At 38.6% G+C, this 17,985-nt stretch overlaps 1 protein-coding gene across 3 annotated transcripts in view; it reads right to left on the bottom strand.

The window, feature by feature from the left end:
• MARK1 (microtubule affinity regulating kinase 1) overlaps positions 1 to 17,985 on the bottom strand; it is an 84,845-nt gene that overhangs the window by 3,632 nt on the left and 63,228 nt on the right. Inside the window, exons 7-17 of one of the 3 annotated variants that reach the window (XM_072409883.1) lie at positions 17,640 to 17,696; positions 16,710 to 16,946; positions 15,537 to 15,656; positions 14,448 to 14,547; positions 13,078 to 13,190; positions 12,074 to 12,227; positions 9,546 to 9,739; positions 9,156 to 9,256; positions 6,722 to 6,874; positions 5,524 to 5,778; positions 4,042 to 4,086 (exon numbers count right to left, since the gene is read on the bottom strand). In XM_072409883.1, the coding sequence (XP_072265984.1) occupies positions 4,042 to 4,086; positions 5,524 to 5,778; positions 6,722 to 6,874; positions 9,156 to 9,256; positions 9,546 to 9,739; positions 12,074 to 12,227; positions 13,078 to 13,190; positions 14,448 to 14,547; positions 15,537 to 15,656; positions 16,710 to 16,946; positions 17,640 to 17,696 (1,529 nt within the window). Of the gene's footprint in view, positions 1 to 4,041; positions 4,087 to 5,523; positions 5,779 to 6,721; positions 6,875 to 9,155; positions 9,257 to 9,545; positions 9,740 to 12,073; positions 12,228 to 13,077; positions 13,191 to 14,447; positions 14,548 to 15,536; positions 15,657 to 16,709; positions 16,947 to 17,639; positions 17,697 to 17,985 lie in introns of those variants that run through there. The other 2 variants (XM_072409884.1, XM_072409885.1) reach the window with 2 other exon arrangements.

The raw sequence follows: 17,985 nt of genomic DNA, 5'->3' as shown, positions 1-17,985 counted from the left end.
TTATGCTGTTGCTATAGTTTGGTTAAATTTCTTTGATTAAGCCTACATTTGTTCCATAATTTGTTTATGCACTGTTTTTGTATGTTTTTACTTAAAAAAACCCAATAAAAAGTAAGCGGAATTTCTGAATGCTCTAACTAGAAATAGTGTAACTTGCTAACCAGAAACGCCAATATAACATTGTGATTTCTGTGACATCTCTGTCTGGAGTGGCTGTGGGTGAGACTAAAGAAGCAGAAGGGTAACGGTGCGTGCTTCCGTCTAAGCACGTGGTGGAAGTCTACCTGTAAAGGTGTGTGTGGCATGGGTTACCAGGAGTGGCTAACCTTGCCCCCGTGACCCCTCTTTGGCTTGCTGGTGCGTGGACTGTTGCTGAGCATCTTGGAAAGTCCAAGCGCAGGGGTGTAGGCTGAGAGGGCATTCATCACAATCGTATTTTGGAAATAAATTACCAGCTCTTGGGTTTAAATTGTTGGATCTTCCATTCCTGGATATATTAGCAGTCTTTTAGAATCTATTACACTTGTAGATTATTTTCCTTACAGTGAAATGATTAAGTCCAATTAGTTTGGGAATCACTTCAAATCCCTTACTAGATTCCGAGGCACCCAGGTTCTTCTTTCTGAAAGCCTTAGGGAGTTCTTTAAGATATTGGCATGATAACACAAACACATCAATAGAAAACAGAACAACAAATCCTCATTTATATAGGAAAACTTCCCCTGTATACTTGCCAAGAAAGGGTCACACTAATCTGGAATACCTGATTTGTTGTACTCATCTTTTCTCCATGACAAACCTGCGTTTGTTTTAATTTAGATTATGAGAATATACCATGTTAATATTAGGAGTCATTTGTATAATTATATCACCTTTACCTCCATGTAGTCTACTTTGGTTTTCTGTAGCTATTCCAAATAAGTCATTTCTTTTCAATTTTGTTTTAATAATCAGCATTATGAACCTTATGAATTCGTGTGGTTACATTTTCTTTTGCATACCATAAAAATCTTGCAAAGCCTCAATTATAATCAGAGGCCAGTATTGTATAAAAGGGAAAACTCATACAATGATGGAAATTATTTTTTGCATGCAAAATAACAGAAAGGTTGAAATATAAATGGCCTGAGGAGTGTGGAGTATTAAACTGAAAATAATTGTTTTCAATCATAAATGACATATGTATATCCATCGATATTCCAGTGGGAATTTGATGCAGCAATGTGCACTAAACTGCCCTTACTGTGTAGATAAGTTTAATGGTAAAGAATTTAAAGGGAGTGATAGGAGACAAGACTGGTAATGGAAGGCACCTTGTTAATCTTGCTTTTTGCAGGACGTTTTGTTTTATATAAAGCAAAAGATAAGTGTATGTAAAGCAGAGAAGAGTACCTGCCAACTTATTTTTGGGGAAAAATCTCTCCATTCCCAAAGGTTTTGGAAAACCTTGACTAAGAAGGGAATTCCTCTTTCTTCAGATGTCATTGGAGCTGGTGACCCCATATTTCTGGCTCCTGTATTTCTCTTTTTTGGACATTTCTACTAGTAGCGCCCCGGACAGTGATATAAACTTGAGAACCTTTCCTCTTTCTATTCAAAACATCAAAATGCTGGAGGTAGACTACGTACATATAAACCCCAACTATGAACTTTTACTATTTGAGGTCTTTTGTCTATTAAATTTAGTGTTCTCCCCAGCTCCTTTTAGCTGGGCGCACCACTCGGCACTTTTCAGTAACCACCCGGCTGTGATTGGCTGAAAAGTTAAGTCACAATACAGGGGCCACCACCATCCTACAGCTAATTCCCAGTCTAAAAAAAAATTCTGGGGAGAATACAGAAATTTACTATTAAAAGAATTGAGTTACACAAATCTTCCTTGTTCTCTGCCTATGTTGCAATTAAATCATTTACATTGTTTCCAGCTATACCTTCAATTTATATAATTTGAGATGAAGAGTATAAAGTGTCTCCTGTAGTCCTAAATCCCTTACTGGAGTACAATCCTGCTCCTCCGGATACAATATGGTAAGTGTGCATTGTCATCTCATAGGACAAGAAGTAATACAGAAAGGATGACCACATAAAAATAAAGGGTGTGGGAAATGAAAAAGGTAAAACAAATGCATCCACCCATACATAAGGATTGGTAAACTGCAATGTACTACATTTTTGTGCTTAGATTTACTTTAAGCATGCTTATATGGCTAGAATATCTGCTTTGCGACATACAAAACTAAAAAGCTTCCATGCACTGAATACTTAGTATAGAGTTACTGCTTTAGTGTTGTCTTACATCACAATACAAAATAGAAACAAAACAATCATCACATACTTCTTATGACAAAAACACTGTTAGGGCAAAGTATGATTAGTAAACCGCTGGACAAGAATATCATAGATAACAGACAGACCAGAAGATGTCATAAAGCAAAAATTAAAGGTTAGATTTATTAGGTTAAAGCATCATCCAACCATCTTCTGGTCCTGAAAAAACAGCACCAGATTCATATTTACAACACAAGCAGTAAATTGAACCGACTTGCAGTCACTTGCATTATGTATTATTGATCTGTTGATCATTACATGGGACGCCACACCTAAACACAACTCTTAGAGAGTCTTAAGGTATAGAATTTTTTTTTTTGTTTTGTTTTTTCTTATCCAATCATGGGTCTGATATTTAAACTTTTTAAAAAGTTATATATTTATTTATTAGCCCTCCTGTCCATAGGGTTGTGTTAAGGTATTGCCAGTCCCATAACAGCCATTAATAGCAAAATAGACAGAGAAGGAATTTGTGTTGTGATAAAGAAATGTAATAGATTTTTATGCAGAGAACACAAATTCTGCTCCTAAAGGTGCAATCCCGGACTCTGCACAACCAATGACTTTATTTGTTCACCGTGGCTCCCTTGGTGGAAAATAAAATAAAAAATTACACATGCTGCAGCCTATAACCAGCATTTTGTAAAATCAGTTTACTACCTGTTAATGCGAGTTGATCCAATATTTATCCACTCCCTGTAAATGGGATAAGCTAAGACTAAGAACACAGAGACCAATTTATACTTCTAATGCCATAAAATGATTGGATCTGAAGGGTTATAGGCAGCCAGCCAATCATAAGCGACTGGTCTTTGGATTATTGATAGGACATGCTGCAAATATTGATCAATAATAAAAATGATCAGTCTATACCGATCAGAAGTATGATCATTTTAACAGTGTGAGAGTCCAGTGCTTTGGGACTTCCGATCAATTGATTGCTGGTCAGAAAACTCATCTGATTGATTAGTTAGGCACAAAATTTAAAGTGGATCTGCTCTTGATTATCAGGCCAATAAAGAACTTAGCTTAGGGGGAATAGGGGACAGATTTAAAAACAATGTCAATAAAAGTGAAGCCTGGTGTGAACATGATAATGGTTACTTTGTATGCTATAACTTATATTTGATGAGAAGAGAATCAAATCTTGGTAATTCCTAAACATAGGGGTATCCTTATTTCTCCCTCCATGTTTTCTGCAAGATTTTTACTACAAGATTGTTTTTAGACCATTAATTATTATAGAATTGGAAGCATTTTGCAAAGTGGGTTGAGCACTTTAGCACAAAACAATGTGCAGGACTGACAGCGCTCAGTACACAAAATGCTCTGTGTTGTCAGCCTATAACAAAATTAGGAACAGAAGGCTTTTCTTTTAGATCAAAAATATTTTTCTGAACTTGCAGAGTTTGTAACCTGTATGTTTTATTTTTTGGCCTTGGTGTGCTCTAAGATGCCATGAGGCACGGAGGAGTATTTTATGTTCATGTTATTCCAAAGGTGATCTGCCTGAGACAATTTTATCTCTGCTGCTAAAACCCTGACCTTTAACCTGGCAGGAATTGCACCTTTACATCTGAAAAGAATCAGAAGAAGTTAAAACAGAAGCATTGCCATGTTGTGACAGCGATAAATGCGCACACTGAAAAGAGAGAAAAACAAGACAAGACACTGCAGAAAAGCAGCCTGGAGGGTAATGTATTGGCTCCTCACCTTGAGGGGTCTGTCCTGCCACTCGCTTCACCTTCACTTGGATCCCTCAAAACAAAGTCAAGGTTCAGATTCAATGACAAGCCACAGACAAGAATCAATACATATTATAATGCTGCAGGAGCCAGCTATAGAGACTCGCAGATTGCAGCCAGTGGTTCCTTGTAATTGTTCATACTAAAATTAACCTTAAAGATAAAGCTAAACTCCAAGTAATATACAAGACACAAACTCATGATGGCCTGTTTTTGGAAACACATCAATAAATATATTTGAAAGCAGTGCAAGTACCTGAATTTACTTTAAGAAGCAGCACAAGAGGCCAATCAGTTATGCTGCAGTGCACATGTACTAACTATACCTATATTGTCAGGGACAATGATGAGCTTGTTGGTGTGTTGATTCAGCTTTCACAGTCATAGGCTGGGAATGAGGACAGAACATTCCTTTCCCTAGTGATTGACTGGACAGTGAAAAAGCAGCAGCAGATTGATGAGGTCAATGCTCCAACACTTTGCTCTGTCTTGTTGTTATATTCATTGTTGGCACATGAGCACTGCAGAATAATTTACTGCATACTAGGCTACACAGGGGACTTAAAAAAAAAAAAGCTCATAAAATGTAGGTACTTAAGCTGCATGAATTTTTAGAAGTTTCAGGATGTGTTAATAAATACAGATCAGCATTGATTTGTGTCTTTTAGATTTGCCTGGAGTGCAGATTTCCCTATAACAAAAAAAATGTTTTTTTATAAAAAAAAAACAAATTGCTTGCTGAAAGCAATGTTTTTATGGTGTTTACAAACTTTCACCTGGCCCATGTTTAATATACGTGCACCCACCCCAATGGCAGTACACATACTCAGCGAAGGTACTGTATGTGGTCTTCAGATATTATTTACCCCTGCCTTCAGATATCGAGCCCCTGCATTCCTAGCACTGAGCAATTTCTCTTTTTGTGTTAGATAATTACCTCTAACCAACTTACATTTAACTACACAGCACTTTCCTGTTAAGTCAAAGTGTTTGCAAATACCTGCTGCTTGCTTGTATTTAGGGGAAAATCATGCAAATTCCTCCCAGGATGAGGACTCAGGCCAGAAAAGCCAATCACAAGACTCAGCCCGTCACAAATGGGGAAGAACTATCTTATAAACGATGTGTAAGCTCCAACACTGTCCAACATGGAGCTTGCAAAGGTTTTACCCCCATTTAAAGAAAGTGACAGCAGAGCTAGAGGGACAGTATTTGTTGGTTGGAAGTTTGCTTTACTTAGAACCTGACCCTTTGCAAGTAGGCAATATGACTGTAAGTCAACAATTACATTAACCGCCCTTAGTACGCAATATCCTAAGAGGTTGCTCAGTGAATACGAAGACTCATTGCAAAGAAAGATACCCAACAAGGGTCACTTCAGAATAAATAAGACTGCAAAGGGCTTTCATACTGCAAATTCCGACCATATGTGAACACATTAGATACCTACCTTCGTACAAACTTGGAGGTAATCTTGCTGATAATACCAGTGGAGGTGCCTCTTCTGGTATGAGAAAATTGGGTGGTCTCATGGGCGGGGGATGCCGGCGGTCCATTATAAGTAGCAGTGCGACGATCCCTGAGCTGCTCTCCGTGGAAGGTGCTCCGGCTGCTGCTTCCGCGAGGAAAGCGGGTCCGGTCCGGGGTAGTAGTGCTAATACTGTGAGCGGAGGGGGAGGTGGCGGGAACTCTCTGGTTCGCAGTGCTGTGAAGAAAAAAAAACTAATTACTATTTGGCTCTTAATTTCAAGTTTACAATTGTTACTTAAGGCTGCACTCCAGCCTTACATTTAAGTGATGCATAGTTGTACAAGCTTTTTTCCTGGACTGAAACTGCCTACTCTAAGTTTTTAAGTTTTGGTTTAAGTTAAAGCAAGTCAGATGGCGTCCATCACATTTCATGGCTGGAGGACTAGTAGTTCTCTAGTATCATCTGGCCATTTTCTACCCTGCCTGACTATCCCTGGTCCACCCATTTTATTCAGTAGATTTGGACTTTTGTCCAGCCATTAAGGCATTTTGATACTTGCACAACTTCTCCAAATAGCCAGTTTGCATTAGGCTTTGGAACCCTTGAGAGGAGATGTTTTAATGTAGCACAGAACTTCATATCAAGTGACGAGAAAAAAAACTCTTCCCAGTTTACTGAAATCAAAGAGAAAAAAATTACAAATAAATGATTGAGAACCTGAACTGTGGTAGGTGTACCTTAAAAAGGTAGACCACAAATTCCTCCCCGACTGCTAGAGGAATACGCAAGTGGAAAAGCAAAAAAGAGGTGAACTCTTGAAGCAGGGAGAACCTTGCACTGCAACTTTATCTCTGGGAAAAGCAGGGAGTAGGTCAGTAACCACATCTCACACTGCAGATATACAGCTATAGGGATAGAGAACAGGAGTGCCAAAGCACCGGAAAGTCACTGCTGGTTTTAAAAGAAAGTCAATTTAATGGAGGGAACGCTTAGAAACAATTAGTATTTCAAGAATATCTTTAGGTATACTTGAACATACAGAAGTAAAGCACAAATGAAAGTGAACACTTTTTGTACAGATCACAGTAATGAAGTTTTAGCTTTATCCAATATTCTTGTGATGCAGATTTATGGCTATAGAGAGGTTTTAATTCAGATGTACAGCTTTTATTCATACCTTGGCCGGAAACCTTCAGTACCATCTTTGATAGTAGGCAAAGTGACTTTAATTGGATGTCCTGAGGCTGACATTGACTTCTGGTGGCGAGGTCGTGTGGAGGGTACAGCAGAGCCGGTGGAGGTCGTGCTGCCTGCAGACATTTCCGTTAAGCTGTAAAAGAATGTAGTGACTCCCATTATTTACCATTGTGTACCTCCTGTTCAATTCTTTCAAACAAATATTTGACAGAAGACAGATGTTTTAAAGTAGTTCAGTTAGCCTTTTTGTGAAAATAGAAGTCATAAAAGTAATTGCAATTTAGGGGCTAATTAGTCAACATTATTGGGGAGCATAGAAGCATGAAAATATTTTTTTTTTTTATAACATTAATGTATTTTCTTTTTTTTTTTTTTCCCGTCTCTACAAGTTCTAAACAAGGGGACTGGTGAACCCCTATAATGAGATTGGTTACTTTTAACATAGCAAAGAAAGAAACACTAGACTTCCTAATACCTTGTTGGTGCTCTTCTTTTAAATCCTTCATTGCAATAGCATTACAGGATTTTGGATGCTCTTGCCAGTAGAAGGCTGCCCTTACTTTAGATCTTTGGGGCCTGAAGCTCCCCCATTATTTGATAATCTGAACCAATCAAATAGCAGTCCACCAAACAGAAGTTAGACAGCCTTGTGTACTGTATGTTGCCATAAAAGTCTCATTTATCTGAGAAAGATTTAAAACTTTTGGACAGAATAAAAATGGGGCTCAATAATGTGCTGTGTTTTTATTGCCTGTGAGTTTTGGAAATTTCCCTTCAAGCTGTGGTTTTTTTTTTATTGCCTGTGAGTTTTAGAAATTTCCCTTTCTGTGATTATTGTCATAGGAATTTCCCAAAAAGCACATATCACAATATAAAATGCTTGTAGTACAGTTGTATCCCTGTTGCAGAGATACTCCTTCTCCAAATGTGACTCCCTCCATGTGCCAATGCAGGTCACCATTAGTACCCAAAAGCATCATCAATCAAATTTTTCTGATGTCATCTTTAAACTTTGTGCATGTTGTGCTTTCAACAACCAAGTCTTTGCAGTTGCAGTCTAACAGTTGCAGAAGCAATGTGAAGAAAAAAAATGCTAAATATGAACAACATGACAAACATTCATGACAAAATTTAGAGGGTTTTTACAAATCTGGAATCTTCCGTTACACTGTCTGAAAGCAGAGAGTTCAAACAGAGGGTTAAAATGTGCAATATTCTTCCACCTCCCAGGCAAGAGTCCCCCAATAGACAAGCCAAGTCTTCATGTGAAGGAATCTACAGATGCTCAAAATGGATATTTAGTAATAACAGTAATCTTTTTTCTTGTAAACATCTTGCAGCAAAGCACTAATGATTCCTTTTGTCCCAGTGAATAAAACTGACATCTGTCTTAATTAAAGAAGCATGTGATTACCTCTAATAGAGGACCAGTCATTATCTATGAGTAAGCACATAATTGCCGCTATTTTCAGAAGTGTTTTACAATGTTAAATGACAGCTTGGCTCGGTTCGAATATGGCAGTGAGAATTTTGATGGTTTACGTGAAAAACACAAAATCTGTCACACCTCCTTCACAATAGCGAACATGGGTCTTCGATTGCGGCCTTGACAATCCAGCTTTCGTTACTTCTGGGTGTAAAGCTACGTACACACGTCAGATGATTCTCATCTGACAAATGACTCAGGGCTCATATCAGACAACAATCTGGCGCGTGTACAGAGCCCATTGTCCATGCAACCGTCCTGGCGGATCCACGAAAGACAAAACATTCGTAATGAAAGTGAAGGGTAGAGAGCGCAACGGAGTGCCATTCTGTCGTTCTCCCTCTTCCCTCTCTATAGAGCAGAATGGTGCTGTATGTACAGTGCTCCTTCATGCATTATGCAGTCTTTTGCAATTATTGCACATGTGCATGCAGCCTTGTTTGTAGGCTGCATACACATGCAGCCTACAAACAGTATGCAACTGTTTGTGTTGCACACAACCACCTAAAAGATTTGTCTTTTTTCAGTTATGATAATAAGTCTCTGTGCACTTGGAAAGTGTATTCCTGCATTCAAAATACACGTTACAGCAGCTCAGCAGATTCCCATTCCCTTCATTGTAAATAGATATGAATGATGGTTCCGAGGCTTTGTTTGACCGGGTGCTATTAAGATACTTTAGTGTTAAAAGCAAAGCAGGCCAAGCATTTTTTTGGTCTGACAACATTGTCCCCTGTCTGTTACGACGTCTACAGCAAAGGAAGGAAACATCAAAAATAGAAAATGTAGCGAGGATAGAATTTGGATGTGATTTATAGTTCATAACTTTATGGGCACAAGGTTTAGAGAAGACTAGATTTTTAGATCATGGCGTTGAATGCATATGATGGATGGTATTTGATTCAAATCCCCCCCCATCATACTGTACCTGCTGTCCTTTCCATTCTGTACAGCATTGAGTCTATCAGTAGTGCGTTCACATACGTAAGTGTTTCTTCTCGTCATCCCGCTGCCAGGAAACAGACTATTCTGCAAGTGGAAAAACAACGTACAATAAAATGGGCTGACGTGAACACAAGATATAATTTGGACTACAGTCAATGAACATTACAGCTCCAAAAAAAGAAAAAAATTCCAATACAATTTAGGGATCAGTGCACCTCCTCCCTTCATCAGGGATTGTAACTGGAGATTAAAAGAAATCAAAAACAAGCAATTCCACCAATCTAGGCTATATTAACAAACAATACCCATATGAAGGTAATGTCTAAAAAGTTGAAAGAAAGTACATAATCTACACAGGTACCTTGAAACTTACACTTGCACCAGTAGCGGATTTCTTCCTCTCTGGTCCCGCCAAGGGGCTCGCCGTCACCTCTCCTTTAGAGCCCACAGTGGCATTGCTGAGTTTGCGGGAGCCGTTTTTATCCCAGTCTTCCTTCTGTTCACTTTCAACACTGTTCGCCTGCCCACGTTTCGTATATGAGACAGAGGGTGGGATTGATGGTCCAGCTGTGCATAAATATAAAAGATCTCAATTGTAAGTTTATTGTGGCCATTTCCTATATACAGGAGGAAACATATACTGCAAAGATTATGAATAGAGAAAAAAGTTTGTTTTTTTCCCTTCCTAAATTTGGTTTATAATTACCATGCGCATTGGCTGTCCAATATGACTGTTGTCAGCCATTCTGGTAAAAGTCTCATATCTGTGGGTGGCAACATATAGGCCAAACCCTGTTGTGCCCTCCTAAAAAAAAAAAAGTTTTATCCCCTCATTTCATTCTCAATTTCCCCTCTCAACGTCATTCTCATATGTTTCCAAAGATTACTTGACGGGTTGTAAAAAACAAACTCAAGAGATGACATTGGCATGCAATTATAGCCAGCAGTGACACATTGCCTTCAAAGTGGCAGAGTTCAAGGCTTCAGTTCCACAAAGGCAGCCTTAATGCAGGCTGTGAAGTGGTCCTGTTGGATAACCAACAATGTTCTGAGAAATCTCTTTCATAAAAATAGGTTAATTTCTAAAATAAAGACTGTACAAAAAAAACTATACAAAAAAAACTATAAAAATCTGACTCAAAATAATTTTAGGAGCAGGAATAGTAATATTGTGTCTGGACACCTGTATGTGGTTTAAATAAATGGGGGTATTTAGCAAATTATTTTTTTTCCCCACAGACTTTGATAAAAATGTTCTCGATTGCACATGCAGACAAAGACTTAATCCACTGCAGAAACTTCCTTTAAGCCCATTGGCAGCACTATATAGATTGCTGCCATCTGTACAGACACTTTGCTGGGTATGCAGGTCTGTGAGTAAATGCAGAGAAATTTAAAAAAAAAATGGCTACAATATAATAGTGCAATATTGTAAGAATAAAGTTCTCTTACAACTGATCCCTATATTAACAGATCCTATACAGGAAAATGCAGCATCAGCATGAAAGAGTTGGATCAGTGCACGCCAATGTTAGTGAAATATACAGTTTTATATTAATTTATTTACCCAGACAAATTCTGAAATAAAATCTGCCACTTTTACATTCAGTAAAAAGCTAAGCAGTAAAAATAAAATATATATATATATATATATATATATATATATATATATATATATATTATACACACACATACACACACACACAAACTCATCTTACATAATCCTGCCTAATGATTGATCAAATTTTAAGATGTGATATGCTAGCTCTCAGTAAAATAATAAGTCTACATACTATAAGCATTTCATGTTAGACGAAAATAATTTAAAAGCATTTATTTTTGAGACAATGAGCCTGATCTAACCTAAATTGTTGTTTTAGCCTGTAGATCAGCTAAACTATGGTAAAAACACATTTTCCTATGTTTACTGCTCATTCTGCCTAGGGGGAGGAAAAGAAATAAAGTGATTACTTACCGTACCATATTTCTCAGTAGGAATTGGTTTTAGCAAGCTCAATAGATTTTAGGGCAAAGCTGAATGCATTTCTAAACGCACAGAAATAACTAGGTACAGCATTCCATAAGGAAACTAGAGACTGTTGATCCAGGGACTATCCAAGGAGCTTAGGGGATTAGGAAGAAATTGTAATTTTTTCATCACCTTTTATAGGATTTTTAACCTTTCACAGGACCACAGGTGAGAGTAGGATATTGAAAATGCAGTTTTTATTTATATTTTTTCCTACTGGTTCGATATTCTCCCCAGAATTTATTTTTCAGCTGGGTAGGAAGAGACTGTAGGCAGGGGACGGTCCATGTATTGTGACCCAATTTTCCAGTAACCACCCCAAAACAGCCGGGTGGTGAGCCCAGCTAAAAGGGGCTTGGGAGAACACTGTGGTTGAACTCTTTGGCCATGCAGTAGGTGCTCAGCCCCTCTATGCCATGTCCTAGGTTGTGGGTTAGTAATTTTATTATTATAATTATTATTATTAATAAACAGGATTTATATAGAGCCAACATATTACGCAGCGCTGTACAATAAATAGTGGTTGCAAATGACAGGCGAATAAAACCAGTGACACAGGAGGAGAGGACCCTGCCCCGAAGAGCTTACGATCTAGGATGTGGGGGAATCGACCCTCAGTGTCCAACCACATAACGCAATAAAGACACTTTTGTTTTCATATTAGAAAACAAAAGTGTATTTATTGCTTGTGACATTAGGATTTCTCTGCCAATTTAATTGAATCACCTGCACTGGAAATTAGCTGCTGGAGTCACTGGTTACTGCAGGCAACACATATATGCTCCCCTAGGGCTTTTCAGCAACAATAGCAAACATTAAACAGAAGACAAAAGTTTAGAATTTAGAAATAAGCCAGTACATAGAGTCCTCACCGTGATCACTGAACCGCCTTTGTTTCTGATTGGCCGATATGCTCCTCTGGACCTTCATGTGGGCTGGAGATGGCACTGAACTGTTGTTTAGATCGCTGCTGGGCCGAGACCTTTGACACAGGTTAGTGCTGGACAAAGATTCACTGCCTTCAAACTGTGGAAGAAATAAAATTTGATTTCAAATACCTGTATTTGTACCTCTAAACTTTATCTTAACATACATTAAGATAAGGTTTCAAAAATATAAATATTTCCCTGGATGGGGGCTTTAGAGTCCCTTTTGATGTAACTTTCTCAGAATAAGAGGGGGTTGATGAGCAGGGTTTCATGCAGCCTGGATGAATTCATTAATACTACCAAAAGCTGCAAGAAGAGGACAAAGCGCAGACCCTTCCTGTAATAAAGACCAGTCAGCGCGGTTCTCTCTCCTTTTTATTACTACTGGTCTTGTGTCCGCCCACCCGAAACTTTTGTGCAGGCAGCCTGTAGAGGATGGAACTGTTGGGTTCCCTTCCATAGCTCTGCTCTCTACACAGGCTGAGCACAGCACATTGAATATGTCACCACCACAAGATAATGTCTACTATTGCATAGGTCATTTGGTGCACACTAAGTAAATTCTAATCCTATAAACACTTATGGCCAATATGGGACCCATATGCTGTAAAAGGGATGCATGTGGTAAGTTTTGCACTATATATTCCCTGGTGTTCTTCACACCTACATGCAAATCATTATTTCCCACTGTATTTTGCTGCTTGTGAAATCACAATTCAGAACTCCATGTCATTGTCAAATGTTTGACTACAAAACAGATGTTAAATATTTAAAGTTCCCTTAACTCTCTTTAAGAATGGACGTGTCATACCATAACCACTCTAAATACTCAGATTTTTGTATATTCCACTGCACCTTGTAAATCTCCTCAGTGCACAAATATAAAGATTAAAACAACTAAACATATTCAACAAACAAAATTTTGAACAAAACCAGTGATCGTTTACCTCTGGTGGCTTTCTACCCAGAAGCAGGTATGTGGCCATGACTTCATCATACTTATGGTTACATACAGATTCATTGATTTCCTCTTTTGAAAATCCCATTGTGATCATAACATCTGGGGGAAAAATGCACAGTAAATTGTCAGGAGCTTATGCAAAAGATCACTAACCTCCACCAAAACGAAGATGGTAAATATTAAATATGCCATACAAAACACAAAGAAGAACATCAGCTTTCTTCCCAGCCTCTTTAAGCTGGGAGCACCGGGCAACACTTTTCAGTAACCACCAGGCTGTTTTGGGGTAGTTACTGATGAGTTTGGTCACCATACAGGGGCTGCCACCCATCTACTATTTCTTCCCACCCAGCTTTAAAAAATGTCTGGACATTATGGAGTCAATGTCACTTAGTTTTTACAGTTGTATGCCTTTAACCCTTCGTTGACTCAGGGTCATTGACCCTTTAATGCCAGGAACATTCCAGCAGTATAATTGCACATTATGCCTGGAGCTAACACTACTCTCTGTATGAAAAAAGTCATTTCTAAAAGGAGACCTGTGCTTCGTCCCAAAAGACAAAGAAACAAATGATCATCCACTGCCACTAGGAAGTACTAATGAAAAGCACCTTGGTGTGTTAATGTTATGAGAAAGCACAAAGAGTGTAAAACGCATCAAGGTGTTTATGTGATGATTACAGCGTAGCAAGCTTTATAGTGTAGCAAGAATTATAATTAAAAAAAATGCACCAATATTGCAAGCCAATTCTAGGAATAATATGTGCTGGGCTGGATTATAGGCAAAACATCACTTCATCATCCTGATCACTATAAGCTGCAGATCTGCACGCCAGCTTGATGCAGGAGAAGTGACACAGTGTTGACAATGCCAGGGCTGCATTGCAAGCAGGGGAAGTGCCATTAACTGTCAAGTAATTTTTTTTCCCAGCACAGCTGTAAATAAAGGCAAAAAGGAACTACAATGTAGTTAAAGTTCAACTTTGAGAATAAATAAAAACCACCTAACAAGGAAAAATTGGTAATTTTATCTACAATGATTGGAATACACCAAAATAATTGGTTTACGTCTCATTAATACAGGCTCCAGTTCTGTACAACTGAGCCATAAAGCTGCCTCTTTCCTCAGCTCCTGCGGTCACAGACTCTCCAAGTTATCACATCCAATGCAAGACCAGCAGTCCTGCACTGTATGTGAGAGCATGGAGGGCCCTATTGAGCCTGGAACAATGGAGAGAAGAGCACTGGCTACAAAGACAGCAAGGAATATGCAAGAATGCGAAAAGTATAATCTCACGATTCTGTATTCCTAAATTTCCTAATTTTTTGTTTGTGTTTATCACATGTTTAACCTACCTATTCTCTTTGTATCACTGTTATCTGGCTCAGGCTCAGTATATGGCTTCAGTTCATCATCCTCATAGCCAACATTCATCCACCGATCCTTCATGATTTGCTAGAAAGAACAAGGAATTAGGTAACCTTGTGCAATGCATAAATCTCATAGAATATATCTTTTGTCTGTTTAAAAACGGAAAATAGCAAATCGCATGTAGTGTGAAAAGCAATAACATGTAGTCAGGTATTGCAAGTAGTCGGCACTGTGTACAGGCAGCTATAGAGTAATAAGGAATGACAGAACTTTTCTTATACATGTGTTCTACATGCAGGGCCACCATCAGTACTGATGTACCAGCCCAGCTCAAAATGACAACATGGGGCAACTCAGAAAGGAAGAGAGGCAACTGCGTTCAGAAAGAAGCCATCATTAAAATGAACTTCAACAAGAATTAAAAGAACTAATGGCCGATTGAAATAATGTTATATACAAATCAAAAAATATGCTGCCTGCAAAAAAAAAAAAAAAAAAAAAAAAAATCACATGGCCAAGGGGGCACAACTTGTACAAAAGAGGAGCCATTATTTAGGTGTGCCTAGTAAAGGATGGCACATAAATACAGCCCTTTTGCAGAACCATGTGAATTACAAGACTGGCTGAACAAAATGGTTTGATATTTTGACAAGTAAAACAAATTGGATAATAGAAACAAAATCCGCCCACAGTTACATTTTAGATTTTTTTTAGATTTAGAATGGGAAGGGGGTAAAACCTCAAATGATTTAAAAGCAGTCTGTGTCCCCATTGGGGAGATTAATCCCTCTTTATGGTAACTAGTGTCACTGGGGCATATTAGTAACAAGAAATCCAAAAGTTTACAGTAGTCTTTTAGGGGGGGTTGCCTATTATACGGGCAAATGTCTAAGAAAGGGATAATTTTATGTTGCGTCTCTGGACAGAGGTAAGGAAAAAATTCTCCAATGGTACACAGGCAAAAAAAAGCTGTAAGGTATTTTAACTCTTCTCTACACAAAAGTTTCTAAAACTATAGTTTAGACTGTAGTTTTAATACAAAGCCAAAAACTTCAGATAAGCTGATCACTTACTTCTAAGCTGCCTCGCTTGATAGGGTTCAGTACAAGCAGTTTCTTCAGCAGGTTCTCACAGTCTGTGGACATATAGAAAGGAATGCGATACTTCCCCCGTAATACTCGCTCCCGTAATTCCTTTAGAAGAGTAAAAAAAAACCACACATGATTACCGTGTCAACAGAACTGCTCAGGTTTATTAATAAAAATGGTGACAAATATATTATGTGTGAAGCCTGCCATTGGTAAAATCTTCTATATTTACTACTTCCCATGGCTGCCATGTAGTAGCAGTGTTCTCCCCATACATTTTTTTAAGCTGGGTGGGAAGAAGCTGTAGGCAGGTGGCTAGCCCTGTCACCCAACTTTTCAGTAACCACCCAAAAAACAAATTGGTGGTTATTGAAAAGTGCCGGGCGGTGCACCCGGCTTAAAGGAGCTGGGGAAAACACTGCACTAGATTTCATATTCCTATCTAGAATGAAGAAAAGGAGATTGACGTTGACTTTCCTGATCTGCCTATTTAGAAAAAACTAAAACCAAAGACAGCCAGGCAGCTGGCATCTTCATAGTGAGGTCAGCAATAGCAGCCCACCTCCTAGAATACTTTGAGCATGAAATCTTCTGCTGTCATCACGTATGAAATATTTCATACAGAACAAAAGAAAAAAAAACCGTACCAGGGCAAAACCCAGAGCTCTCAGTAGTAACAGACCTAGATAGACAAGCCCCCATCCTTTTTTTCTGCAATTCGAGTCTGTGTGAGGATACAACGGTGATGATGGCTGTTAGTTGGCTATGCGAGCACAGAACACTGCAGTGTAAGATGCAGAATAATAAGGTAAAGACGTGAAGGTTTAATTGGATTTTAAACATCAGTTCATCAACAGCTTCAATTATTAATGTTTTTGCAGAAATTTTTTAATGCTATCTCTCACTGCAACCACAAAAAATAGTTCAACTTCAGTGGGATCACTTGACAGTTCCTTTAAGACTGAGATTGTAGTTTCTACATATCCATTAATATGAGACAAGCCTAAGAATCAACAGAGGTCAGTTTTGTTTCGGTACTTGAAGTCCCCAAAGCATTTCCTATTACGTCTGAATAAGGTTCCGGAACAGATAAAGAATGTGGGGGTGGGGGGATATAGGGGTATATTCAGAATTAAAAACTCTTTGTACGTTCCCTACCTTTAAATTCTGTCCATCGAAGGGTAAGGAGCCGCTGACTAAAGTGTACAAAATGACTCCAAGGCTCCACACATCCACCTCGGGCCCGTCGTACTTCTTTCCCTGAAAGAGTTCCGGTGCAGCGTACGGTGGACTTCCACAAAACGTGTCCAGCTTGTTACCGATTGTAAACTCATTGCTGAATCCAAAATCAGCTATTTTAATGTTCATGTCGGCATCAAGTAGGAGGTTTTCCGCCTGTTGAAACATACCGGTAATAGTTACAGAGTTATTGGCAATTATCCATGTGAAAATCTTTTTAATCAATATCTAGTAACAAATGTATCAATACTTTTTTTTTTACAATCTAATGTCCCTACCATAGTCATATGTCTTTATTAAAGTCTAAGGTCAATTTTGGGAGGGAAGCCAATTAACCTAACTGCATGTTTTTTTGGGATGTAGAAGGAAATCGGAGTTCCCAGAGGAAACCCACGCAGACAAGGGGAAAACCTTCAAACTACATGCAGATAGTGTCCTAACCGAGATTCGAACTTGGGATCCAGCGCTGCAAAGGCCAGAGCACTAACTTCTGAGCCAAAGTGCTGCCCATATTTGCCCATGATAATATTAATATTCTCTGGCAGTGTGTCTGGCTGTCTTAGTGATACCATGCAAGGGTAAAGGGCTTAGGATTGAATTTATTCATTTATAGCACTGGTTCACCGTGTGATCCAAGCAACCAGCATTCTTTAAAAAACAAGCCAAAAAGACACAAGTGCACAATGAATGCCATTCAGCAGACTGCCTACAGGGGGCACTGCAGATCTGTGTTCTTTATAGGGAGAAACTCCAGCTACAGCAATTACATTAAAGGGACAGATGTCTGAAAGGGTCATATTGTTCTGAAATACAAGAGAATAATCTGTAGAGGACACAGAAATCACTTACCTTTAAATCTCGATGCACAATACACTTCTGATGACAATACTGCACAGCAGACACAATCTACATGGAACAAAAAGGACAAGGTGAGAAATTTTATAAAGTTATTGCAAAATATTGTGCAGCAGTAACAACATGTAAAAGTCCACATAAAAAACACAAGGAGCATGAAACATTACCGGGCTCCAGAAGCAATACCCCTGGCACCAGTTCCCAGCTTCACCCATGCTACCATTCCAAAGAATGTCCAACCCTCCCATTTTTATTTTAGTTATTAGGAACATCAGAGGATGATGCCTAATATTATTATCAATAGACCATAGTAATATTCCTAGAATTTGTTTTAAGCTGG

The sequence above is a fragment of the Pyxicephalus adspersus genome, chromosome 4 (genome assembly GCF_032062135.1).
Source record: "Pyxicephalus adspersus chromosome 4, UCB_Pads_2.0, whole genome shotgun sequence".
NCBI lineage: Eukaryota > Metazoa > Chordata > Amphibia > Anura > Pyxicephalidae > Pyxicephalus > Pyxicephalus adspersus.
This window is presented reverse-complemented; position numbering and strand designations above follow the sequence as displayed.